This window comes from Acromyrmex echinatior, chromosome 1 (assembly GCF_024713525.1).
Source record: "Acromyrmex echinatior isolate Ae372 chromosome 1, ASM2471352v2, whole genome shotgun sequence".
NCBI classification, from domain to species: Eukaryota; Metazoa; Arthropoda; class Insecta; order Hymenoptera; family Formicidae; genus Acromyrmex; species Acromyrmex echinatior.
In genome coordinates, this window is record NC_141852.1 from 7930480 (window position 1) to 7956597 (window position 26118).

The following is a 26118-nucleotide window of genomic DNA, read 5'->3' on the forward strand; positions in this document are numbered from 1 at the left end:
CAATCAAAGTTTCTCTTTTCCGTGAAATAAAAGGAAAAGGATTCTGATTGAATGATTCTCTCATACATTGTACGTTACGAGTATACAAAAATTTGTGCTGCGTCCTTTAATAAAAATGATAGTCGAGAACGATAAATGAAATATTGAAAAAGGTACATATTTTATTCACTCATTATCATCCAATACATTATACGCTTCAGTAATGGCAGTAATATTGCAACATCCTGTAATTGTAATTCGCATTAACTTATTTGCAGTATGTAAATGTACAAATATTCAATAAGCAAATTTTTTTTCACGGAAATTCTTTATTCATTGTATTCAGAAGCTATAAATATAAATGCAAAAATCACATTGTTAATGTAGTACTGATATCGTATTCTGTATAAAGAGAAATCAAATATATAGAAAAAAATGCAGATATTTACGACTTTAATTAAAGAAGTCTGCTACAATTAATCCATAATTAATGTTGTGTTCATTTTGAGTTCATTTTGTTATATCAAATTGATTTACGGCTCGACTTCAGTGATGTATGTACAAATTTAAATTTTGTTTACTATATTAAGTCAGTTTTGTAAAATTTATTAAATAAAAATAGCGCTTTATCAAATAACATATTTTGCATATAATTCTTTTATATAATTATACCGTATAAACAAGTTTCAAAAATGTTGCAAAAGTTCTAGATGATGTTTTAAAGTTTTAAAATATTAAAATCTCGAAATTTGGGGTGCGAAGCTATCACAAAAATTATAAATAAGATAACATTCAATTTTAACATAAATTAAAATTATTGAACAAAATATCAAAGACATATTAATAGGGAAGCTTTTGTAAATAAATAATTATAAAACAGATCATTTGTTATTGAATTTTCCTTATTAATTAAATATAGTCTGTGACATTAGTAAATTTGAAAGATATCGGGAAATACTTAATAAATATTATTGTATTTTAATAAGAGAGTTCGTTATTCTAATATACATTCACATAATTTTAGCATTTACAGGAATTACTTAATTTTGACTAAATAGTGCATGATATTAACACTTTATGGTACTATTTTTTTTTAGAGTATTAAACGTTGTAGTAGTACCTGCATAGTGTTTCGCTTCACCAATGAGTCTACTTACAATTAGTGATATTCGCGTATTTTTTAAATGTCTTACATTGACAATATTATACATATCTAAATTTTGTAAAAAGTTTGTTACAAGGTTTATGGACGAAGGAATACCACGGAAAATTAAAAACATCAACAGAATTTGTTACGAAAACTATATATATATATATATATATGTACATACACACATACATACGTGTGTGTGTGTGTACCATACATACATACATACATATATATATATGTGTGTGTATATATATATATATATGTATACACATAATATAAATTTCAAAAACTTACAAACTTTCGATATTAATTCAGTGACATGGAATGTGAAAGTTTTACATAGCTTTCTATTAATTTAACATATCCAATAACGTATCAAAACTCTGGTGAAAAAAATTTCTCATAACTCACATTATTTAGGAATATTTTATACATTTAAAATTTTTGAATTTGACGATTTCTGTAAAGTATCCCCTAATCCGGAAAAAAATGTTTCATATATAATTATATATAATTACATAAAATTATATATAATAAATTTATAAAATAAATTTATATAATAAAAATTATATATAATAATTATATATATTATATAACATATACATAACCGGAGTTTTTTCAAATTATAAATTTTTCCGGAAATATAGAATGAGAGATCTTATTGTTAGAACATTTCAGAATTTCCATATATTGAGCATTTCATTTTAACTAACGTACTAAAATATCTCGAAAATGAAACATGTGCGGGATTGAAACAAGTTTTAGATGAAAATAGTACGGTTTCAAGGGGAATATATGTATTTTTGCTACGTCGTTTTTTTCTAAATAAAGGTGCCAGAAAGATATAAAGATTATCGCTCATCTTTCAAATGGAATTATAATTTTTTGATATCGCTATCTTTACATGCAGAATAATTAAAGGAATATCATATTATATAAAAAAATTATATATTCCAAATTTTAAAAAGTGGAGGTGACCTTCATATATCTTTGATATCTCTACCTAGAAAATAACTTTGCCACGAGCATATGGCCTACAGTTTTAATGCCGGTTCTGAGAATGCCGCAGATTTTTCTAGAGATGTTTCTGTGAACTCTCGGGAGATTGCCGGCTTTTTCCGAGAGGAGACATGAGCGTAAATATTTTGGTTCCTACTGGGATCGAACCCGGGACCTCTGGCATGATAGACTAGTGCGCTGTCTTCTATGCTATGCTCGCGCTCCTAGAAAATAACATGATCTAAATACAAAACCCTCTCAAAATCATGCTGTTTCCATCTGAAACTTTTTAATCTCACACACACATATCTCATTCTCGAAATATTTTTATATCAATTAAAATGAAACACCCATATAAAGATTTCTTCAAAAGATATGAATTTCCTCTTTCAATATTTCTGAAAAGTGTACCAATTCTTATAAAAAAAAATCCGAGTTCTTCAAAATATTACAAAATTATATAGGAATTTTGAAAAAAAAAAAGAAATTTTTATATGAAGAATTCTAAGAAAAATTTTCACCAAAGAAAGTAAATTTCTGCAATGACACACAAAATGTATAGTTTACAATCATTGGAAGTCAACGGCAATTATTATCTGAAATATTATTCAATTTGGAAAATGCTATATTACCAGTTCAACTCATTTATTTTTATATCAAATTATTTTTGTAAATTGCACAAGTAAATCTTATATCAAAATAGTTTTATTTCTAATCACAAGAGTTTCTGCGACAAACCCTGGGTTAATTGCAAGAGGCGATAAGAAAACAGATTAAATAAAAATTTTCAGCCAAATTTGTATAGAAGATATTCTAAATCATAGTAATAAATCAAGATAAGCTACTTACAATACATTACTACCATTTAATCGTAATAAAAAAAATAGTATGAGATGGTAATGGAAATATTGCGAGATTATGATATTTATAAACAGAAATTTGTCGTTAATTACAGAATATTATATGATAAAAGAAACGAATTGTTTTTAGTTCAACGGACTATTCTTATGATGTTTCAGCTGCCTCTAGCTTCTGTTGAAGATGATCCTTCGTCTCGTTGAATTTTTAACCATTCAACAAATTCATCAAGCATTACTGGCCCTAAAAGAATCATATATTATATGTACAATAACGTATGAATTCTGTAAATGTAAGATAATCTACTATGTTTTTATTAAAATCAATATAAACAGTCTTCTCTTATGCACTTACACGCTCCATCTAAATCATAATTAGATAAGTCATGATTGATTGTACGTGAAAATTCTAATATGTTGCACCATTGATCTTTATTAATCACTTTGTACTTTGATTGATCTAGGAACTGAGCAAACTGTGTAAACAGTGGCCAATGTTTTCCCAAAAGCAATTGTAACATTACTCTTGCTGTGTCCATGTCCATGCTACGTTGATCTTTGTCCTATAAAAAATTCGAGCAAAATAATCAGAAGCAACGGACAAATTTGATGCTCGTTACATTCGTACACGTAAATCTGAATATTATAATATAGATGATATAGATAATATCGCACATACTCTAGCGAAATCGTAAGCATATCTATAAATTCCCTTAAATGTGTATGGGTCGTTTAGTTGATTCCTTAGGTACTCGAGTTTCTGTTGTATTTTACTAATCGAGTCGCATTGAAGCTCCGAGAAACCTTTAAGCCATTCACTCAATGTGAAGAAGCCCATTTGGCGAGCATTCATTCTATATGCAAGAACGAGCATTACTACATTTTCAGGTTCTACACCAATATCTTCACAAAACTTTTCCATCCCCTCGGGTCCGAGAGTGTCTGTATCATCTGGCGAGGTATATTCTCTAAACCAGGTGATACAACGTTTTTGGGAGAACATTGATGCATTGGATACATCATCAGATTTTGTGTATCGTCTCGCACTGCAACAATATGATTCATATATTAGAAAAAAAAATTAAAAATTCTTTTTATTTAATTCAATAATATTGTATGTGATAATTAAAAAAGTATATTATATCAAAAAGGACTTTTAATATTAATTTTTCTTATTTTACAATGTAACGATATTATTATAATTTAATAATATTTATATTTATATACTGTTATAATAAAATATGATTTCAAACCTAGAGGTATGCCTTAACCGTTTTGAAGGATGCCTAGGTAAACTCTCTTCATGTGCACCAGATACTGACATATCAATAGGAGTATGATTGTGATTTGTGCTGGAAGGTCCTCTTCGCTTGCTACGTGGCATCCCTCTCTTCACTAAAATAAAAGTTTATATTTTTACATAAGTCACGTTCTTTTTTTAAATTAATGTTTAAGAAAGTGAAGCCTCATTATTTGTAAGAAAAAATTTCAGAACGAACATATTCTCAGGAAAATTTTCGAAATAGTACATGTAACGTATACTATTATATCAAATAAAATTTTCCTCGGAGAAAACGCTGTGAAATGTAATCTAAATACTTCTTGATAACAATATATCTGCTTATAAAGTTAACAAATATTTTAACACAACGAAATTATTCTTGTGTGTATGCGCGCGCGCGTGTGCGTGCGTGTGCGTGTGTGTGTGTGTGTGTGTGTGTGGGTGGTACGGAGTGTCCTGCAACTACCGAATCACCTTTTAAAAGCGTGTTCCTAAGATAATTTTAAATCTAAAATTCTTATACTAAATGTTAAGATTATAATAGTTTTTAAATTAATAGCGATTAAAGTTCTCTAATCAAATAACTGAACATTTTGCGGGTATGATATTTCAGGGCATGATGATATGACAAGTGATGGAGGTGTACTCCGTTGGAGCCCTTTTAGCAACTTTAAGATTACCATATAAATATGCATGATACTTTTATTAAAAAATTATTCTTGTTTCTATACGGAATCTATTTGTACATTACGTATGCATAATTAATATCGGAATGTATCACAAAATATCAATTTAGTAGAGATATTACAAGTAGAGAAGTGTCAAAATAAATTCATAATCAAGTTCATTTATATGGTAATTTTTGTAATAATATCAGTAGATAAACTTTACTAACTATAATATTTTTGTCTTAAAGTTATTTACTACAAGTGGCCTTGGCAATGCATGAGCAGTGCAAGAAAATACCTCTTTGATCTGGGCAGTTTCATACTGGGCAGTATTATACTGCGCGCTTACATTTGGTGATAGGTCGGACGGATATATACTTATTCGGCGATTTTTAGAAATGAATATCTCGTTAACTGTTGCAAAAATTGCAAAATGATACAAAACTTGTCGATTTAATTTAGTTCACTCTACCTATCCATGAATGATGCTACACCTAACATTAAATACTCTGTATATATTAAAAATAATTTTGTTATATACACTAAAAAATATATTACATATATTTAATAAATATCTATTCTATACATACACACACACACACACACACACACACACATACACACACACACACACACACACATTAGGTGTAGTAAAAAGAAATCCATTATTTTTCCAATAGATGGCTTTAGTAATCTGTATCTCGTCTACGCGTGATACAGATTACTAAAGCCATCTATTGGAAAAATAATGGATTTCTTTTTACTACACCTAATTATATATATATATATATATATATACACATATTAAATACATACAATATATTATATTTACCAAGTAAACAAATTGTTGGCATCATGCAAATTGGAAGAAACGATCTAGCTTAACGATTGAAAAGAATTTAGCAATTGATTATCATCAATCATATCTGCATTAAGTTCGCTAATGAAGTCGATATAAACTAATAGAAATGTATATAGAGCAAAATCTGCATTCGATAAATCCTATGCAGTATCGGTCATAAATCTGCATCGAATTATGTAGCAAATATATCGAAGTCTGCTCGATTTCTGTCATTAATATGCTGTTAGTCTAGGGTTTACAACCTTTTACAACTTTGCTTTAAGAAGTAAAACGATGTAAAATCATAAGAATTGATCACAGTCGATTATTTTTTTCATATTTGACTAATTGGTAATTGGTCAATTTTTTAGCAATATTGTGATGTAGATCACATATTTCATAGTTTTATAATAAGAGTCAAGAGACAATCGTGCCATGTACAGCCAATAACGTATACAACCAATATACGTTGATGTATGTATATCACTGGTTGTTATATAACCAATCAAAAATCGTTATTTATTGTTTTATCTTTAATATTTTGTTGACAAATGTTGCTACATTATTATTTGCGTTTTATTAAACCAGCACATTAGGTCTGTTTTTTAAAATAAATATATTAGTATGTACTGTTTTGAAATAAAAAATATATGTTTGAAATTTAGCGAAAACGATAAGAGAAGTTCTAATACACAGTTCAGACTTAATAATTTTTTTAAGGATTCTTCATAAAATTTTTCAGGATTTTTATGTAAATTTTAAAATTTTTCAAAATTTCTATATAATTTTATAACTTTTTAGAAATGTTCTCAGATTTTTTTATACGAATTGCAATACTTTTCAGAAGTACTGAGAAAATTTACATTTTTTCTAGACTTAATTTATGTAAATTTTGAAATATTCTCATACTAATTTAAAAAAAAAACTTATAAAATCCAGAAAAGTTTAAGGCTCTTAAGTAATTACAGCCGTATTGAATCATGAAGACGTCAGAAGCGAAAAATGACAAGTTCATTTTTATTACGAAGCCATTTGTAAATGAAGACAATTTGGATAAAACAAAATGATGAAATCGTTTTAAAACATTTATAAAAATAGACCAAAACTATCCCGCATATATCCCATATATCCCGCATGACAATCAGTCAAATAATCATAAAAAGTGATAAAAGGCTCATATAAGTAAAAAAATAGGTTACGCATGCGCATTGAATAAAATCATTTCACATGTCTTTTATCACTTTTTTTTATTCACGATTATTTAGTGACTGTCAGAGAGGATAAACATAACTTTCGTCCATTTTTACAATTGCTTTAAAGTGTCTTGATTTACAACTGGCATAATAAAAATTAACGTGTCATTGCTCGTTTCGTTTCTGACGTCACGATTCAATATGGTTGTGATGACTACTCAGGCGCCTTAAGAAATCTTCATAAACTTAAAATATTACAAATTCTTAACACTGAGATATTATAAGAATTTTTTTTCATTAAGAAATGCAACAATAAAACAAACCTATTACACATACCAGACATCGAATCAGTAATCTTTTTATAAGGGGGTAGGTTCATGTTGTTTTAAAACTAAGTTAAGTTAAAATTAAATTAATGGCTATAAAATTAATTTAGTTAAGTTAAAAGTTGAATAAACAAAAAACCCAAAGTTATGTTAAGATTTTTTTTAATGTAATTGAAGTCAAGTAAAGTTAATTTTGAAAAACATTTTTATTAAATAAAAGTATTTTAACCTTTTTAAAATCAGATTACTTTAAATAACAAAACAATTACAAAACAATTATAGATAATTGAATATATTTAATATTTTATTCGTGAATTATATGGAATAACAAAGATATTTCTCTTACATAATAAAAATTGATTTTTAATACCTTAAAATAGGTAATTTCATATTTTAATATTTATGTAACAAAAGAAAAATAAATATAATTTTTTAAAATATAAACAATCTTGTTGACCATGGTTGCACAGTTTTTGAAAATTATACATGAATAAACAGTTTTTATTCTATCACTCATTAGATGTAAAGAAAATAATAGCATGATGTAATAGCATTGATAGCGTTTTCTAAATGTAGATCCAACTCACGTTTATCCTTGGACATTAGGAATGATGTGTCTATCACATAATTACTGAGCTTTTTTAAACTAATTTTTTAATATTTAAGATTTTATTTTAAAAAATACTGGCTTTAAAAAATTCTAAAGATACTAATTTATACAGATAAAGAAATTTAAGTTAAAAAGTAAAAAATTAATAAATTAAAATTAAAAAATAACTAAATTAAATTAAAAATTAATTCATTTGAAATTAAATTATTTTAACTTTTCATTTAATTTTTAACTTATTAATTAGTTACTATTCAACCTTGCTTTTTATCGACAAAGAATAGATGAAATGGGTTGATTTTTATTTAAAAAATATAACATAAATTTTATATATATATATATAAAGAGAGAGAGAGAGAGAGTTTTATAAATTTGAATCGTAAATATTCTAGTTTTATTTGTCTAAAGCCATGAAAAAATATTCAGTGTATCTTAAAAAAATCGAAATAAGTTTTTTCTTATAACAACAAACAGAAATTTACTTATTTTACCTCCATCCTTTCACCTTTGTAGCAGACACTTTACAAAATCTATTTTTAACAACTATGACTGTTTTGTGTGTGTACATATATATATATATATATATATATATATATATATGTATATGTATGTCGCACAGAAAGTTTAAAATGAAGGCCAATCGCTCAGGATTTCAGGAGGTGATTCAGGAATAAGAATAAAAAAGTTGATATAAAGAATAAAAATTGATATAGGCCTATGCGTTAATCTGAAAGATCCTGAGATCTCTTCCAAGAGATATTAAGCAAGCTGCTACTTTCACGTGGGAGGTAGAGTTCCATGTAGAAACATTAGTGAAGAGGGCTGGATATTGCTAAGCAAGACAATAACCCGCAACTTTTGACTCTTTAATCATGTTAAAATCCCCATAAAAACTATCTTTCCTTGAATTTGAAATTGCTTTACTTTTAAATTTTTAACAAAAAAATTTAAAAGTAAAGCAATTTCAAATTTTAACACATAGGTAATGATAATTAAAAAACAAACGTATTTCCGGATTTATGTTCATATCAACTTTTTTCTTTTTTTTTCTTTTTTTCTTTTCTGGGATTTCCAATTATCTCCTGAGCGCCTTTTTATTTTTTAAACACCTCTGCGTATGTATGCACACGTGTATATATAATAAATCAGCTATTTAGAAAATATGTATGTATGTGCTACAATAACGATATAATTCAAAAAACAAAGTTTTCAGAAAATAAGTTTTAATGCTTTGAATCAGCAAAATTTTTTGTAATATTAATTTTGAATTGTTCATTTTACTTGAATGATCAATTTTAGTATAACAATTAATTTTAATGTAGCAATATAATAAACTCTTACCATACAAGATACAATTTGATGCCTTATTCAAACATGGGTCACTAGAATCCATCCGTTTTTTCACTTATTCAAAATGATTAAAAAAAATCTCTAAACATTCACCAACATACTTTCAATCTTCTAGAATAAATATTGAAACTTTAGAAAATAATAAAATGTAGTACAATTTTCAATTACTGAAAGACTCAAAGAAACATACACGAACAAGAATCGCTTGGTTATTAATGACCAGACCTTGTACGATAAGGGTTATAGAAGAATAAAAATATATTCTTTCTTTTTTCTTATATTTCCATAATTTTTTTGTAAGCAAATATAAAAATAAAAATTAATTTTTTAATTATGTCGATATTATAGCGATGTACACATATATATATTTTTTTAATAGTTGATTTATTATATAAATCTTACCAATAAGTAAGTATACTTGTTTAATACAAGTGTTTAAGCTAGAAAAAAATATAAATCTATTTAGAGAGCTTTCATGTCAACATGATAAGATCGTGGACTTAAAGCTTGTTTGACTTTGTTGACTGTAAAAACAAATTTATGAGACTCGTGGACTATAGATTCCAAATTGATAAAATGTAATACTCAAAAAGTTTGCATATTATATATTACTTACGAATGGGAGTTGTAGAATAATAACAAATTTACGCGAAGCAGAAGCCACCGAGAAGAGAACGTGTTAAAAAGAACGTGACAATGAGAACGCGCGCGCGTCTGTGTGATGTTGCATGCGCACGTAGGCGTATTTATGTGTATATGTAATATCTCATCGTATTGCAAATGTATATATCCGCATATTTCGCAAATAATAAACGAGTAATAACAAGAAAGTCGATGCCTGCAATAAAAGACGTCGACATTTCAAGAAGCGATAAGCGTGACAGAAAATGCAATACGAAAGATCGACATCGATGTGCGAGGTGCATGAGACCAGGGTACCGCGAAAACGAGCATCCCGCGACCGAGAAAATTAATAGATAACGCTTACCACGCGGCGAGGACGTTCGTTATCAGACGACTCAGCCCTGTCTTCACAATCTATGGTTACCTAAAGATTAAAGGTTACCGACAAATTCATGAATGAATTTCATTGACGAATCTCTTGGTAATCTTTAATCTTTAGATAATATTGTGAAAACGGACCTTGGGATTTCGAAGCAGAAGGTAGCCGCGAGAACAACGTAACTGGACTTTTTTTTTCGACGTCGTTAAACTGACATGAACTGCACGCGCGCGCGCGCGCGCGGGCGTACACATACATAACATACACACTTTTTTCTTCTTTTTCTCGATGCTTGAGACAGAGAAAGAGAGCGTGTAATCGAGTGAGTTATGATATGATCGAGTGAGCGATTAAGATGTGAGGTTAAGATCGCCAATTAAAATCACGCCAATCATGGGTTCTACCCGAGGAAATTCGGCGTGACGGCATAGTCAAGAAAAATACGCGTGCATCATTCTATTAACGCTCGCTCAATTGGGATCTCAAAAGACACAGAACTTGCCAAACACGAAAATAAGAACTGCCCTCTCAATCTTGCGTTGCGTGTGAGCGAATCGTATTGAGTCACATCGTAATATTAGATGTAAAATTTTTTCGTCTCACGTCGGCGACTTCGGTCGTTCTTTCGAATGACGATCGCAAGGTGTCGCAAAACGACCTGCGAGTCACACGCGTCGTCCTTACCTTCCTCGACAAATCACTAGAAAAGTTATTCTCCGGAGAAGTTTCGCTCCGTCGTGTCACTTCGTTACTAATGAGACACCACGCTAACCACGCATCAAGATCATCGAAATTTTACGTCCGAACTGTCGTGGGATGTGCGAACGGTATCGATCATAGTGCCATTGACAGTATATACGCTCGATTCATCGATTGATTTGAATCAAGTCTTGATATTATACTTCAAATATCACACGTTGTGAAATCTTCTTGAACACACAGTCGGTTTTATTTCATTTCAATACCATTTTCATACTTCATAGACGGCATGCCTTTCCCCCACCTTTCTTACCTTAACAGGGGTGCCAATCATGCAAAAACCTTTTTCACTAGGTTAAAGGCCATACATAGAAAACTTAAGACGTAATATTCATGGCGTGGTCCCATGGTGCGGAATTGGCGGAACATTCGATTAGTCATAGCCACAGATGTCTATACTAGTACTATATTGCTAACTTCGATTAATGGCTTTTATACACAGAACGCAATAAAGCTTGTCGCGCGACGAAAGTTGTCCGCATTAATCTAACCGCAATAATTCTATGTTTTAAAGTTGGCTTCACCTTGCAAAATTTCTAGAAATGATGTAATATTACTTCTGCCGCGCGGTAAAAGTTGGATTAAGTTCAACTTTTATCACACGGTGAAAATTATATATTGAGTCATCTAAAAAGTATCCGCGGTTTTTTATCACTAAATGTGTGTTGATGGTCATATATCTAGTGACAAAGTACCGATACTTTTTAGATGACCCAATACTTATTACTTCCAAACAAACGAGACGCTGATTGGCTATCGCGCCAACGCTTGCCGCGCGACGGAAGTTGACGTGATAGTCAATCAACGTCTCGCTTGCTCAGAAATAATAGATATATAATTTCACCGCGTGACGGAAATAGTATTGCATCATTAGGTGCGTTCGGCAATGTAAATCTGAGATGCGAGCTAGCAGATTTGGCGAGCTTGATCACGTGATCATCGAGCAATCAGAGTGCCAAAAATTAATTCCGAACGCTATAAAACTGTAAACTATCCTTTAATATTAGATTAAAAAATAAAATTAGTTATTTTTATGAATAAATAAAAAATACTCTATTAATTGAAAATGTCTTTCGCTCTACTAGAAACTGATAATAGTTACAGTGCAATATGGCATCGCTTAAAGAAGCACAACGCGTCGAAATATTCGATCCAGGAAATAAAAAAATATATTGTACACTTGTAAGATTGTTTGGAGAATGCGAGTAGTTTGAAATCTCGCGGGAAAATGAAAATCGAGGTAACGAGGGAAACTTCCTTAAAGAAAAGTCTCTAGAGTGTTCTCGTTATTTTCTCCACGTCGTCAAGGTGTATGTGTCACGTCCAGGTGGAGGATAAACAGTACTGACATTCGTTCTAGATGAATTCTACACTTTATTTCCATCTACAAGGAACGTCTTGTCCATTGCTTGAAATACTTTTCTTCCACAAATAGCCCGTATGAGCACGCTGGGGGGGAGATAGGGCAATCAACCACACAGTTGGTTACATTATTATTCGCGGTTCTTACAACTAACGCCATCGTCGGATTATAGCCAAACTAGCCAACTTACAAGAGCAAGCTCTAGTCGCTTTCCTTCATATCGGGTCATCTAAAAAGTATCCGCGATTTTTTGTCACTAGATGTGTGTTGATAGTCATATATCTAGTGACGAAATACTGCGGATACTTTTTAGATGACCCAATATTTAACTGCAAAAGATGTACATATTCATTTTACCGAAACTTAAATTCCATATCTGAATATTCATTAACTAATGTGTTTATACAGTATTTAACACGAAATCAAACTGCTTGAATTGGTGATCCCATTGTAAGAAATTCACTAGATATACACACAACAGAGATATCAACAGCGTCAGGGCTGTGTGGCTCAATGGCAGAACGAAAGTCTACTAACTCGGAGGAGAGAACAGGCCTGAGAGAAGCGTCCTGATTTTTCTCTCTTGTCGTCAATCGTTTATACCATAATTAGTTCATCTTCTTCAGAAGAAAGACTATCGCTGCTGTTTTCGTTCGAAATTTATTGACAATTTAGTAGTTTATTCATGTCTGTTTACAGTCTACTGCCAGTCTGCTACAAAGCCGTTCCGAAATATGACGTTACAATAGTGCTGACAGTACCCCAGTAATTTTGGAACGGCTGTGGCACTGTTGTGATGTCATGATGGTTGCACTGCCAGTAAAAAGGGAAAACACACCCATTGATGTTGCTTTCTAGCGGTAAAATAATAAAGTAACTGCGGCTGTGTTATGTTTCACGCATGCTGCATTATTTATCCTTGTTATTCACCGAATATTAAACGAGGCTAAATGATACATTATGCGTGGAACATTATGCAGCCTGTGTGTAATATTGCTGCTGGATACCGTGACGAGAATAATAGTTGCTTTCTATTTACATCGATTCTCAGATAATTCTCACTTGTGATATCATAACTCAGTTGAATGCGTGTTCCTTTTACATTCTGACAAGTGAGATTTAATTGAGTTTTTGCCTATAATCTGCACAAGATCGTATGTTTTAGTGAATTTCGTAAACTCACTTTAAAAGTCAGGTTCAAACCTGTGTTGTCTGTGATAACTTTTTATCAAAGCAAATAATGTGACATCATTAATCTGAATATGAAATATTCAACTCATTTTAAACTCAGTTTCACTCGTGTGCAAATGGAAAGCAACTAATATTGCACATACGAAATTTTATATTTTTCTAAAATAAAACATCAACAATACTACATTATGTTGCAATCGGTTGTAGCAATAAAAGCTATATAAAAAACTAAGGAACAAATTAATCAAGAGCAAAATGTCGAAATAAGTTTTCATCGGTACATATTTATAACATACCTGTATACAATCCAAATAAAGATTCAATATAAAATAAATAATAAAAAAGAGGCAACGAACCAATAAGTCACTTTAATGCTAACTCGGAAATAATGTGAAATTAAATTTCATATAATTGAATAAATGACCTACACAAGATCATTATCAATGTCACCGATAATTACGAATAAAATTAAAATCGTATAAAAATTAAAATTCTAATAATATCTAAAGCCATGTTAAAATAGTATTATTAATATAAAATTCGTATTATATATTTTATATTGAAAATGTTTAACATGATTTTGGATTTTATTAGAATTTTTATACGACCTTAATTGTTACTACCTGCAATTACTAGTTCTTTGTAATTATGATCTTGTATACAGGTCAAAATGTTTATTCAATTATATAAAATTTAATTTAATTATTTCTGGTTTAGCATTAAAATAACTTGGCTCATATCTCCTTTTTTAATTACTTGATTTGTAAACATTTAACGGCTGTGTGCAATTGAAATTAATTTTCGATTTATATTAAAAGAAGTAATTAAAAAATATATATATTCATTATTTCTTTTAATATAAATAGAAAATTATTTTTAATGTTGTACATAACCGTTGAATTAATTTTGCTTTACACAAAATTCTATTTTTATGCACTGGAAATACAAATGATATCGTAATAAATACAGGGTCCATTATGAAAGTAATGCGCATGATTTTATTGTGACGCGAATATCCATCGCAGCGGGGTAAAATGGGTCGGGAAATGTGGTGGGGGGTCTGCCCTTCCAAGGCAGCCGATCGCCAGTTTGCTCCGAGCAGTCTGAGTGGAAAGACGTGCCTCTGCGAGAAGTGTGTTTTTCGACTTTGTAACACGGCGCGATGGAGCGTTCGCTTGAACAGCGATACGCCATTTAGTTTTGCGTGCGACTTGGAAAGAATGCAACCGAAACATTCCAGATGCTTCAAGAGGCCTTCAAGAACGACTGCATTTCAAGGTCACAGTCCGGGAGGTGGCACAAGGCGTTCAAGGAAGGCCGGGAGGAGGTCGCCGACGAACCCCGTTCTGGACGCCCAACAACGACCAGAACCGACGAAAACGTGAATCGTGTGTGCGAAATTTTGCGTTCCGACCATCGATTGAGCATCCAGTACATCGCTGACATCCTAAACATGTTCACATTTGCGATACATGGGATAGTGACGGAGAATCTGCAAATGCGCAAGGTCTGCGCGAAGCTTGTGCCGAAAATGTTGAAGACTAGAAAGAACTTCGAGTTTCGCGCTGTCAAGAATTGTTGGATTTGATTCAAAATGAACCGGACTTTCTTAACTCTGTCGTAACCGGAGACGAATCTTGGATGTTCGAGTACGACCCAGAATCGAAAAGGCAGAGCAGCAAGTGGCATCATCACTCAAAATCATCCCCCCGCCCCCAAAAAGCGCGAATGAGCAAGTCTCGCATCAAAACGATGCTCATTGTCTTTTTTGACGTCCGAGGAATCGTCCATTTTGAGTTTGTACCGCAGGGAGAAATTGTCAACTCAGCTTTCTACCTGGAGGTGCTCAAGAGATTGAAACGTCGGGTCGCGCACGTGAGGGCTGACATCAAAGACGCGATCAAGCTCCACCATGACAATGCCCCCAGCCACACGGCCTTCATCGTTGCCAACTACCTGGCCCGGAGCAACACCCCGGTGGTCCCCCCAGCTTCCTTACAGTCCCGACTTGGCTCCGTGCGACTTTTTTTTGTTTCCCCGTCTGAAGAGAGAGCTGAAAGGAAAGCATTGGGAGTCCGTGGAAAACATCCAAAAGCATGTTACGTTCCTAAGAGACATTCCCGTCGAAGAGTTTCAGCGTGCCTTCCAAACGTGGCAGACACGTCTCCGCAAGTGTATTGATTCAGGGGGAGAGTATTTTGAAGAATTTTTAGCATTTGTACCGCTACGATCAATAAATATATTTTTCCCAGAAAATGCGCATTACTTTTATAATGGACCCTGTATATCGATTTTCAAATAAAGCGCTAAAATATCGCCAGACAAGATGACTGACCTCCTCCCGCCGTACGGATCTCAGTCCCCTGGCCCATAAGCTTTACGTTCCGTCCAAAGAATTCTGTATCTTGAAACAAGGAAAAAATTACAAAAGTGAACGTGTTTGAGATCGGTAATTCGAAAGAAAAGCAAGAATTCTTTCAGTCGACCGACATTAATTGTCATTGAACGCATGCATAAATTGAGCTCGTGATTTCATCTCGAGCATGATCTTAATCCTCGTTAAAATCATCGAATTCGTCGTTCTTTGTTCTTTTTAAAAACAATTCGTTACACGCAAACAAGTTGTCGTTACCGGCAACGGACAATCGAAAGTTCTAGAACGATTCAATTCGCGCACGCGAGCGCCGCGCTCCGACGAATACGTCACGCGCTGTCACCAATCCCACGCACGGATTTTCTGTCGCGCATCACTGTTACGTTGAACGTCGCTAGAAAAGAATCCAAAGCGCCAATCAATTTTGTACACCTAATGCCACGTAATAATTACGATTGTGGCAAATTTTTATTGGATTTTTCCCAAAAAAGAAAGCTCAGGCCAAAAGCAATAAATGCTTCGATCTCGCCGTCTTCCTTCTTACTTCGAAAAAGTTCTTAGAGTTCTTAGAGTTATAATCTCGCTTCGTAAAATCGCCGTGCTAACCGCTTAGTGAAATCGCTATAAAACGAATCTTTCGAGAAGTGCCGAGAAAATCGCCGAGAATTTTCATCACCGTGATTCCAAATTGTATTGGAAAAGGTGACCGCATTTAATATTCTGTTAATCTAATATTTAATTAATTATATTTTTTGACTTTGTGACTGTGCATATTAAAGAAAATTCTTTTGTTAAATTACAAAGAAACGAAGTTCTCTTTACTGTCGCTTATCATATCAACCGTGTGCCTTTTTCTCACTCGAATCTTTCGCGCGGTGCGCTCTCGCACAGAACGAATTTACTAAAATATTGATAATTTCATTGGTCAACACCTAGTAAATTTGCATACTTTTATAATTTTCACCTTATTTGAAGATACAGAATCGACGCTCAGATATTCATACATCCATGATTTGATATTTGTTTAAAGCGAGAAAAAGAGTTCTAGAACAGTCTAGTGCAAGAAACAGAACAGATCACATAACATAGAATTATTGGCCGCCGTGCGGTAAGCATTACCGCATTTTGTGTGCAGGAGCCATATACAATAAATACTGTCCCTAGATTTATAAGAGAAGCTGGAGAGAGGCTTGCTCACAATCCAATTACGCACAAGCAATCTAATCACAGCACTCACAGCAATCTAATCACAGCACTCGAAAAAAATAAAAAAAATTTTCTAGGCAGAAGTCACGGTGACTGGCGGTGGGCAATTGTTACAGTGAATCACTCCCGAATCGCGACTAGTGTTAAGTGTTTGATTGGTCATTGCAATCACATAACTTAGTAACTAATCATGAACTGATTTGTGTATTAAAAATGGCTGCTTAATGGATTTGGTGGATTTCATAGTCCGTCTTACAAACGACGCCATTTTTAATACTTCTTCTAATACTTTTTAATACTTTCACAATAAGTCAACCACACTTCTCTGATAAATCTAGGACTCTAATATAAGCCGTGTTCCGATATGCACTGCCAAGGTCTATATCATAGTATAAGTACATACAATATGGACACTCAGCGTCGGCATCTTTGATGTAGTTGATTCCAGGTGTCATTCACATGACTCACTGCCATGTCGTAGGTTGGAAAGACGCTTATAAATTTAAGTTTTTACAAAGCTACAGAATGATTTTTCTAAAAAAAGACATAATTCAGTCGTGTCATGAAAATTGTTTAATTAAGCGAGTATATTTTTAAATCAGAATTATATAATAATATAATGTTAACGAACTCATTAAATAAAAATAATATTCACATTAATAATAATATTAAACAGTAATAAGTAAATTAAAAATAATAATTGATTAAATACTACATGAAAATTGTAATTGATTAATTATGTATAAAAAATAATATATTGTATGAAAATTGTAATTAAATGTAAAGTTATAATTTAATAATATACGTACATGCACGCACATACTTTATTACGAGAATATTTTATCGTATACAAATGTAACAATCTATACAATATAGCGCTTGATTTAATTTGATTTAATTTTTTAGTAAAACTTAATTTTATTTTTTTTACCCTTTGCCATACTTTTCTCTTTCAAATTAAAACAAAATTAAGCTTTGTACATACTACGGTTCTTGTGTTATTCATGTTTGGCCCGATTTCCTTACCACGAGTCTCACACGATATTATAGGCGAAAGGGTTAATTATATTTTATAAGGAGATCCACCTAATCTAATCTAACGTGTAATTTCAACTTGCTGAAAGAAGCCACATTCCTGGTTGGAAATCGACGCATGCACATTAAAAATTGGGGACCACATAAAAAGTTCAGTGTCTATACTGTATGTATTTATATTGTACTATGCCTATATTCTGTAACTATTTACATGCTTACCGACAGTTGTCGGTATCGTTGCGCAAATATTTTATATGATGAAAAAGCTGGACCCCTATTTTTGAAAAAAGTGTAGCATACGAAAAATTAAGCAAATATTGTACTATAGTATGCATTACTATAGCATTTCCCTAGTTTTGCGTACGCGATACTTTTCAAGAATAGGGGGCCCAGGGTACCTATTATGGAACATGTCAGAATGAATTCCGATCGGAATTATTCCGTTTTCCTTAGAAAACACAATAGAGATCTAGGAAATAATTGAATAATTCCGATCGGAATCCATTCCGATCTTGGGATCGATTCTGTATCTTCAAACAAGGTAAAAATTACAAACGAGCAAACTTACTAGGTATTAACCAATGAAATTATCAGTATTCTAGTAAATTCGCTCACTTTTGTAATTTTCACCTCGTTTCAAGGAGGTCAATCCTCTGTATTTTCAAAAACAAAGTGAAAATTATAAGTGAGCAAATTTACTAAGTGTTAGCCAATGAAATTATCAGGGGATCGATTTTGTATTTTGAAACGAGATGAAAATTACAAAGTGAGCAAATTACTAGAATACTGATAATTTCGTTGGTCAACATCTAATACAATACATTTGCTCGCTTTTGTAATTTTCACCTTGTTTCAGAATTGAAGAAACAGAATTGATTTCCTTGTTCCGTGATAGGTCCAGTACTGAAATCTATAGTTCACGTTACATATACTGTAGATTTTCACTATTAGCAGTGTATACTCCTTTAAACTAGGCTAATGTTAAATGTAGTCATAAACCTGAACTTAAAGGTGCATTTTCATGAGCTGCTCAAATTGGTCGTTTCACCGACAAAAAGGTCATGTGAGTACTTCTTATTTTTTTCAGACGTGCCAAAAGGTTTGCTGCAAACCTTTTAGCACCTCTGAAGAAAATACTCGTGAAAGCTTCAAAAATGTCAAAAAAAAAAAAAAATTGTTATTATATAAATCTCTCATAAATCTTTCCTTTTGTACAAAAATATAATCGCAACTATACTCGTGAATATTTTATACATCAATATAAATGCATTAATAACTTCGATAAGCATATTCATATATTAATTTTATAAGAAACTGAAAGTTACTGGAAGTAGCAAGTTCCCCAAGCTCTGGTTCCTTCAGAAGCATATCAATGTGTGGCAAAAATTCATCTACTTTTCCACCTAAAAATAGTAAAAATGCATTAATTTAAATTAAAAATCTCATTCTTTCAATGAATTGGGGAGCGTTTATATTAGCCGTAACCGCACGCCGCATGCCGTAATCTGTAAGAGTTGATCAATCACAATCAAGTATTCCTCTCTCATCCGATAAAAAAGGGAACAATGGGAAGATGATTGGTCAATTTTTACAGATTACGGCATATGATTACAGCCAATATAAACGCTCCCTTAAATGTCTACAATGGACAGTAGCAGTAGTAGTAAGACACATCAGGAGTAAGCTGATTTTCCAATATAATATGGCGTAAAATAAATTCGTAAGTGACTGAAATCCATTTCCTACATTCTACTCTCTTGTTGCGTACGAATTTACTCTGACTCCTATTATACCGAAAAATCAGCTTACCCCTGACGTGTCTTACAGCATTATCACTACTGCTACTGCTCATTGTAGACGACGCTTTACTTCTTAATGTTTCTTTGAATATACTTACCCATAAAGTACGTAAGATCCATTAACTTGAAAAGTAGCGTCTCCTGAACTTGTTGCTCAGGATTCTTTTCCACGTTGTCCCACTGATTTCGCCGAGCTGCGCGCGCCCATATTTGTAATCTCAGCGATGATTTATCCTCTTCATGTTCTACATAGTCAAGCAAATCGAAGGCCTTCTTGAAATCGTACTCATTGGCGATAACGTTGTCATTCGAGGTGTACAGCATAATTAATTCTCGTGGTGTGAGCACCCGCAGCTTCTTAATATCATAGCCATATGTTGTGAGTACTTGTGTCGGCAGATCTTCCTGGTAAGCTATGAGCATTAATTCGTTGTCAATTGTTTTCACGCAGTCCACTACTTTATCTTCAGATTCGTCTGATGCGAGTAGAGCCAATTTGGCCAACGATAGCATCGACTTTTTACGAGTGACTAGTTCGGATTCTTGAACCGCCAAGGTATGAAGCGTGTTGGCAGCAAATCGCAGCTCGTCAGTCAACGCAGCTTGCACCCAGGACAGAGTAGGATGCTCTGACAGCTTTTCTGTTAGCTCTGCAGTAGCCCCGCGTCTGCATCTCTCAACCAGTTGACCCTGACGTCCGTCTTTCACATACCAAGAGAATAAGAAGCCAGCGAAATCTTGAACCGCAAATTTTTCGATGTATCCATCTAGTCGATTCTTATTGTCGGTTAATTCGCAAATCTGTACGAGCGAAGGAAAGTCACAATATTTCTCAGCAAGCATTGCAGCATTATCATATTGTTCTTCTTTTATCAGCGGTTGTATCAAATTAGCGCGCTCTGTCTCATATTGCTTTAGAAGAACCTCGAATTTTTCTGTGCCACGAATGCTCTCTAAATGACATTTTCTTCCATCCAATATTAAATCAATCAGACTAACCAATTGCTCATACAGTTCGTTCCTCACAGTGGAGTCGCCGGTTCCTGTTATACCGTGTTTGATGGTGATACTCTGTATTGTATTAAGACAGCTTCTCAAGCCATCCTTACCCGGCGCAGCCGTCCAAGGGAGATATTCTGTTATTTCGTTGGAAAACTTGGCAGGGACAAAGCGTTCAGCATTGTACTGACGATACTTTACTACCTCGTATAATACAGTCAATAAAATAGTATTGACTTGCATGATGTATTGTCCAACTTGTTGCAAAGGTCTTTCAGACTGCGTAACTTCATACGCCTTCTCTACCAATATTGGTAGGAATAGATGCACTGTGCTTACCTCACGATAGAATACATCGCACACTGTCAGCTCATCAGACACATACGCTTCTTTCTCATTCAACGTTTGGTTCACAACAGCGTCTATAATCTCTGCATATCTATTTTGTAGGCTGTATAATGTCACTGCCGCTACTATTTTCTCTGCGTATTCACCGAGCACATGGGATGTGGACATAATAGTACCCCTACACGTAACCGCACAAAACCTATTCCATAAGTTGTGCTCTTTCAAGAACATTATAAAGAGATCTAACGCTTTTTGCTTACCCTCCAGCTGATGTGGTATTTGCATAGAAGTGACCGCGTTCATCGTTATTGACAGATCTCTATGGTGAGCCCATCTCGGATCATTAGCTGGATAATCGTCGATTAGATCCTTCGCGACCTTTAAAATGAGCGTGTCAAGAGTAGCATCGATGTCCATTACCGGATCCTCCTGCAGAGGAAACAGTTGGGAGAGAATCTCATTACATTGTGCCTTATTCTGTCGAAGACTGAGGAGAAAGGCGGCACGTAATTGTGTGACTGTATCAGAACTGCAGTACATATCTTGCAACTCATCGTTACTTATAAGAGTGGAAAAGTTTTGGGCCGTTTGATTTACTTTATAGGTGTAATCCATACTCATGGTAGTGTCTGTGTATCCGGTGTTGAAATCTTGCACTGCAAAGTCCACCGGTACAATGGACACAAGACCGATACTTTTTGTGAACAATACCGGAGTCGCTGAACATATGGCACCGCCGAGTATACCGTCCTCGCTGCCTCTCACCAGATCGATCTTATCTTGCTCGACCTCAGACGCGGTGTTAACCACGAGTACATTATGCCGATTGTATATAATTGCTTCCCAACCGCACAATATAAAATGATAAGAAACTAGTCTCGACTCTATATCATTGTGATAAAATATCGGATCGATTTTCACTGGTATAAACCATTTAAATGAGTTGGCTAGTGTGGTGCCGACTAAAGGTAATAGGCCGAGTGCAAAATGAATTTGTATAGAAATATCAGCGCAATGGGCTGCCATTAAAAGGACTATTCCTTCTTCACACGTTTGCATATCAACGAACCATGTGCTCATGTTTTGAGGGCTTGATTCCCAAATTTTTCTTTGGAATGCCTGCTGAACGATATCAGTGATGTCTTCGTCAAATTCCATTTTCTCCTGTTCATTATGAGAAAAGAACCAATATTGCAAAGAAGATCCGGCAAGAATGAGAACTCTTGATCCTCTCTCGTTCAGTAATGTGCACGTAACTTTTACCAATTTCGTTTCTGTAATAGGCGACTGTGGTATCGCTCCAAAAATGAGGGAGGTCATTTTGCGACCTATACCACCAAGCCATCCTTGACTTGTTCGAAGCACTTGGCATGTAATATTGTTCTTTCCATTGTTGAATTGCGGCTGTAAGAGCGCCACTGTACATGTGGTAGTGGCTAGAATACACCCATGGCCTGGAACATGTATAAGACAATCGACTTCTTGTCCTGCAAGCTCAGCACTTGTCTCTACAGAAGATCCTTCATGTGCCACACTTGCCCAGAAACGTACCACTCCTTCTGGTGAGACTGCCATGCAACTAGGAACCTATGAACAAACGTAAATTTCATATACATATGTATAAAAGAATTGAGAAGTAATGCTTTACGATTTTCAAGATATACGTTATAAAAAATAAATAAACAGCAAACTTTATTTTTATTCAATGTAATATTCAGATTAAATTTATTATTGCTTTTAAATAATTAACTTTCGTTATTTTTTATTTTCATTAATTATTATTTTCATTTTTATACTTTTTCTCGATTCAGCAATGCTAAGTATTTTTATCTAAAAGATTTTTCTATTTAAATTAAATTTTTTCATTTTTGCTATTATCTCTTTGTGGTAACACTTGAATTGAGATAACTCAATTTCGTAATATAACATTTTGAAGAATTAAATAACTACTATTACTACTACTACTACTATTATTACTATTACTACTTTGATTAGAAGAGAAAATATCTTTGAATGGATTATAATGTAATAATTTCTTTTAAAGAAAATTAAAGCTACTTGGAATGGAAAGAAAGATCCTTCAAGAATACAAAGGTATTTAGATTTCATTGTATAAAAATTAAAGATATCACGGATTATATATTCTTTATTTAATTTACTGTGGATTTAACTTGGCGATTAACTTTAAGTTGTTGCTATCAAATCTTTTATATAAATGATAGCGTCTTTCTTTTATCACAATAACAGTTTCGAATTCAGCTGTTATTTTTATCGTTACTTTAATTCCTTATTACTATGTAACTATTAAATAAATTGCATTATTTTTATATAATTGACTAGAAATACTTTATAATAAAAATTTTTGCTTAAAAATATTTTATAATAGAAATTTAAATATTGAAAAATGTTTTGTATTTTAGGTTGCATTGCCATAGTCATTGCCAATATTGAAAATCTAGTACATATTAGTACATATGTGCAATGTAAATTCAAGAGGATAACCGCTCAGAAAATAGGTGTACACCTGGGCTTTGGGACTTCAAGACTTCATCGGACTTTACTGGATTTCACGGACTGTCACGAACTTCACCGGGATTTTCCATACTTCGATGGACTTTGCTGAATTTTATTGAACTTCCAGGAATTCATGCTTTACTTCATCGGACTTCGACGGACTTTGCCAGACTTCATTGAACTTCGAACAAATTAACGGACTTCTAACAAGTTGTACACCAGAATTTAAGAGTGGTTACCCTCTCGCATAAACTATAAAGTTTTAGTATTTGCAGTGAATATTTAGAATTCGCTGTTAATAACGTCATTAATGTTTAAAAACAATGTTTAATAAAGATTTTTTTTTACTCTATGTTCCTAAATTACAATCTGAATTCTTAAAGCATATCTTAAAAAATACAAATATTAATATAAAGAATTATAAAAGATTTATTAAGTTTAAGATGATGCTAGAGGTACCAATGGAACACAACATTTTTTTGTATTTTTTATTATTATGTCTGATATGCAATATATACAGGATTTAAAAAAGTTAAAACCTTTAAAAAAAAAAACATAATTGACATAAAAAAATAACATAATTGGTATATAGTAATTATATATTGGTATAATTAAATATTAACATAAAAAATTGACATAATTGGTATAATATACTGAAACAATCTACTATCTATGTTGATAATGCATGAATACATTATAAATAAAATTAGAATAGTTTGATCTTTCATTACCTGATGACCAGGCAGCACCCAGACTGCTATACAGTCTGCTTTATGAGCTAGATCGCTTTGAGGCAGCAACAATTCACGACATTGGCTTTTAAAGGCTCTTCTCTGTTTGGAATCATGAATATTAGCTTTACATTGCCATACAAGTAATTTACGGCCATAAACAAGCCAGGCCCAACCATCCTCAGATATATTAACACTAACAGCTGTATTCCGATCTACAAATGTCAGTGCCTCTGTAACTAATACTGGCAATGGAGAACCAAAATTTTCCACTACATGATTTTGTGTCCTGCATATTACTTGTATAGATTGATTTGTACGTCCAGCTACACTAGTTGTGCTAAAGATGAAATAAAACACTATTGTATAAATGTGACATAAAGAAGCTTCCTTAAGTGCATGATTGTAATATCATATGCAAAGAAACTTACGAGCTATTTTTCTTTAGCGATTGAATGATCGACAATCGTTTTCTAGGAGAGGCTACTGTTTTTCCCAACGGACTTGTCATATTCGTACGATCCATTTTCTTAAATCAAATTTTCTTAAATCAATATTTCTATTTCAAGCTATAACTTAATCCTTTATTAAATATACGATAGAATCTTATGCTTTTATAAAACATGCAAATTTCTCTCACTATATTCGATTTAAACTAATTTACATTACTTATTTCATAGTTTTGAAACATGTGGTCTGTTTTCTATCCCTGCATTCTTGAACTCTGTTTCTTGCTTTAAACAAATATATTCAAACGTATATTTATCTCACTTTAAGTTCCAAAAGTGTACACTAGTTCAGCCACAAAAAACAAATCTTAAATTAAGTGACATAAATTAAGCCGGCAACACACACGGCTTGTTTTCCTGCTGGATTTAAAATCTTGTCACTGTATTGGCTGCCTGGAGAAGGTATATAACTTCCACCATGTTAGGCTGCGATGACAGCCATGATGTAAAGCCCGATGTCCACGATGCTAAAAATCGGTCTGAGATTTCGGACAAAGAAAAAATTAACAAATCACATTTAAATATGAATAATATGATAATATCATATGTGTCATGTCTCAGGGTCCGGCCAATTCACGATTTAACCTGAGACTATAGGTGAGATACAGAACTCGCGATTTCGCGCGCTGGAGGAGAAAGCGGCCGAGAATGTCCTCTACTGATTGGTTAGACGCGGACGTTGAATATGACGATTATAGTGGATTTAGACTCGTTCCACGGTTGCTCTTCTGTCGCTCCCAGGAATAGAGAAATACGAGAAATCTTTCTAATACTCTGGGGCACTCGGAACAGATTGTAACCGCGCGAAGCGTAATATCAAGCATGCGTTACAGGTCTTGAGCCGTTCGGAGTAGCCAAAGGATGTAATGACGCAGAATCTCGTAATAATTCTTCTTTTCGAAAGGCGATAACGCGGTGTAACGTTTGATGCATTTAATTATTCCGCTCTCTTTATGTTGATGGAACAAGGCGGACGCACAATGGCCGCGATATACGGATCAGAGGATAAAAATCGAGCATCGATAAAAGTGCGCG

General features: G+C 33.0%; 2 protein-coding genes and 1 long non-coding RNA gene across 8 annotated transcripts; 1 reads left to right on the forward strand and 2 right to left on the reverse strand.

Annotated features, from left to right (window-relative positions):
• Positions 1-288: 288 nt before the first annotated feature.
• SCCRO4 (DCN1-like protein SCCRO4) lies at positions 289-11301 on the reverse strand. Of its 3 annotated transcripts, none has more exons than XM_011070939.2 (5): positions 10758-11301; positions 4239-4380; positions 3665-4031; positions 3341-3548; positions 289-3229 (listed from the first exon to the last, which is right to left on the reverse strand). In XM_011070939.2, the coding sequence occupies exons 2-5, from the start codon at positions 4367-4369 to the stop codon at positions 3144-3146; spliced, it is 792 nt and encodes a 263-aa protein (XP_011069241.1). In that variant the 5' UTR covers positions 4370-4380; positions 10758-11301; the 3' UTR covers positions 289-3143. The 3 variants fall into 3 exon arrangements, with proteins under 3 accessions (XP_011069241.1, XP_011069240.1, XP_011069239.1); XM_011070938.2 differs by having other exon boundaries at positions 10241-11301; XM_011070937.2 differs by having other exon boundaries at positions 10940-11300.
• Positions 11302-18717: 7416 nt separating this feature from the next.
• LOC147910919 (uncharacterized) lies at positions 18718-24205 on the forward strand. Of its 3 annotated transcripts, none has more exons than XR_015547445.1 (3): positions 18718-19246; positions 23374-23423; positions 23750-24205. It is a non-coding gene; the product is annotated as an uncharacterized LOC147910919 (long non-coding RNA). The 3 variants fall into 3 exon arrangements; XR_015547424.1 differs by lacking the exon at positions 18718-19246 and adding an exon at positions 22752-22891; XR_015547408.1 differs by lacking the exon at positions 18718-19246 and adding an exon at positions 22795-22928.
• Nup133 (nuclear pore complex protein Nup133) lies at positions 19386-25766 on the reverse strand. 2 transcript variants are annotated; one of them, XM_011070935.2, is made up of 5 exons: positions 25244-25766; positions 25006-25103; positions 24575-24914; positions 20081-22916; positions 19386-19586 (listed from the first exon to the last, which is right to left on the reverse strand). In XM_011070935.2, exons 2-5 carry the CDS (start codon positions 25098-25100, stop codon positions 19453-19455), a joined length of 3405 nt encoding a protein of 1134 aa, XP_011069237.2. In that variant the 5' UTR covers positions 25101-25103; positions 25244-25766; the 3' UTR covers positions 19386-19452. The 2 variants fall into 2 exon arrangements, with proteins under 2 accessions (XP_011069237.2, XP_087269158.1); XM_087413032.1 differs by lacking the exon at positions 25244-25766 and having other exon boundaries at positions 25006-25228.
• Positions 25767-26118: the final 352 nt, after the last annotated feature.

Bases quoted from the DNA above. Each gene is read 5' to 3' on its own strand.
- Nup133 (XM_011070935.2), bottom strand. From the start codon at position 25,100: ATGGATCGTACGAATATGACAAGTCCGTTGGGAAAAACAGTAGCCTCT. The intron at 22,917-24,574 runs GTAATGAAAGAT...GTTTGTTCATAG, and splicing joins GGGTGCTGCCTGGTCATCAG to GTTCCTAGTTGCATGGCAGT. The intron at 19,587-20,080 runs GTAAGTATATTC...TACTATTTTTAG, and splicing joins GGATCTTACGTACTTTATGG to GTGGAAAAGTAGATGAATTT.
- SCCRO4 (XM_011070939.2), bottom strand. From the start codon at position 4,369: ATGCCACGTAGCAAGCGAAGAGGACCTTCCAGCACAAATCACAATCAT. The intron at 4,032-4,238 runs GTTTGAAATCAT...ATATTGTTGCAG, and splicing joins CGGTTAAGGCATACCTCTAG to TGCGAGACGATACACAAAAT. The intron at 3,230-3,340 runs GTAAGTGCATAA...TGATTCTTTTAG, and splicing joins TTATGATTTAGATGGAGCGT to GGCCAGTAATGCTTGATGAA.